Genomic DNA, 1449 nt, shown 5'->3' with positions numbered 1-1449 from the left:
GAGGCCCTAGGTAATGGCCTCTTGGCCTTGTCCTAGGGCCTGGCCGGCATCTAGTTGTCTAAACTTAAGTCACGTAATCCTCGAGCCGCAGTACATTCTTCCGCTCTCAATCTTCGCTCTATGCTCTCACTCAATCCTCGCTCTCTCGATTATTCTTGCTTAGAAATATTTTTGAAAGACGATTTCATAATTGCGCTCGTTCTTTTAATCGTACACACACATGCTCATTATGTGACTGATGTGAAAACCAATATAAAAACAGGCGCAACCTCACACCTTCGCTTCTAGGCAGAGCGAGGAAAACAAAATTAGATCCTCACTAGTAATATTCTATGGAAGCAGAGGAGAACAATGCAAGGCTCATGAGGAGTACTAGTGGTGTTGGCGGCAGCGGCAGCGGCGGTGGCGGTGATAGTCCGCAGCACGTGAGAGACACGTGCAGATCGTTCAGGGAGAAATGCAGCCATATGGCGAAGAAGCAGAGGGCTAAATTCTACATTCTCCGCCGTTGTATTGCCATTCTTGTTTGCTGGCACGAGCGCACTGACCCTTGAACTCTCTCTCTCTCTCTCTCTCTCTCTCTCTGTGTAAATTATACTATACTAGTACTACTATGTAGCTATTTGAGTCATTTGACTATAAAAGGAGTGTTATTGATATACTTAATTAGTAGAAAATGTACGTAGCTTACTCATAAGACAATTTGCATCATGAGATGATAATAAGACAATTTGCATCATGAGATGATAATGAATGGAATTAGCTTTGTCACATCTCTATTCTGGATCTGGGTTTTTCGGGTTAATTACGACTAGCTCTTTTTCAGTCTGTTTCTTGTTGTTTGTTAGGGAAAAATAAGTAAGTTTAGCTTCTTCTTCTTCTTCTTCTTCTTCTTTTTTTAAATGGCTAATTGAATTGAGGTATTGATTTTTTGTAATAATCTCTTCATTTTTCTGTCTCTGTTTCTTGTTGTTTGTTCATTGTGTTTTCTGAATTAAGGATCTGGTTGCAATTTTCCAATTTGTGATCAATAGTTCCTCTTCTTCGTTGATGTGTGTTTTGTGATTTGTGGGTGTCTGATAAACAAAACACGGTGAAGTGGGATGGTGGTGGCGGTGAAGAGGTTGATGTGTATTTTGAGTTTTTGATTCTGGAAAGTTATCTGGGCGAGATGGTGGTGGCGGTGAGGTGGCGGGGTGTGTGCATATATATATAATACATATTGTGAATATATGCTTATAAAATAATGTTAGTTGGGTTTGAATAACGCTGGCCTAGCCTAAACAGGCTAGGCCGTGGGGGAGTGCAAAAATTTAGAGTGTTGCTACAGGGACCGATTGGGGGGACCGAATTCGGACCGACGGCCGCCGGCGGGCCGTCTCCGGCCACCGGACGGCCGATCCGAGCCGTCCAAAAATTTTAAAAAAAAAAACCGAGGGGCCCTACGCG

The 1449-nt window shown here is 42.9% G+C and overlaps 1 protein-coding gene across 1 annotated transcript; it reads left to right on the top strand.

The window, feature by feature from the left end:
- The first annotated feature begins 230 nt into the window (after positions 1-230).
- Positions 231-773, top strand: LOC131321011 (small polypeptide DEVIL 16-like). The gene has a single exon (XM_058351988.1). The coding sequence runs from the start codon at positions 333-335 to the stop codon at positions 552-554; it is 222 nt and encodes a 73-aa protein (XP_058207971.1). The 5' UTR covers positions 231-332; the 3' UTR covers positions 555-773.
- The last annotated feature ends 676 nt before the right edge of the window (positions 774-1449 follow it).

This window comes from Rhododendron vialii, chromosome 3a (genome assembly GCF_030253575.1).
Source record: "Rhododendron vialii isolate Sample 1 chromosome 3a, ASM3025357v1".
In the NCBI taxonomy this organism is placed as follows: Eukaryota; Viridiplantae; Streptophyta; class Magnoliopsida; order Ericales; family Ericaceae; genus Rhododendron; species Rhododendron vialii.
This window is presented reverse-complemented; position numbering and strand designations above follow the sequence as displayed.

Bases quoted from the DNA above. Each gene is read 5' to 3' on its own strand.
- LOC131321011 (XM_058351988.1), top strand. From the start codon at position 333: ATGGAAGCAGAGGAGAACAATGCAAGGCTCATGAGGAGTACTAGTGGT.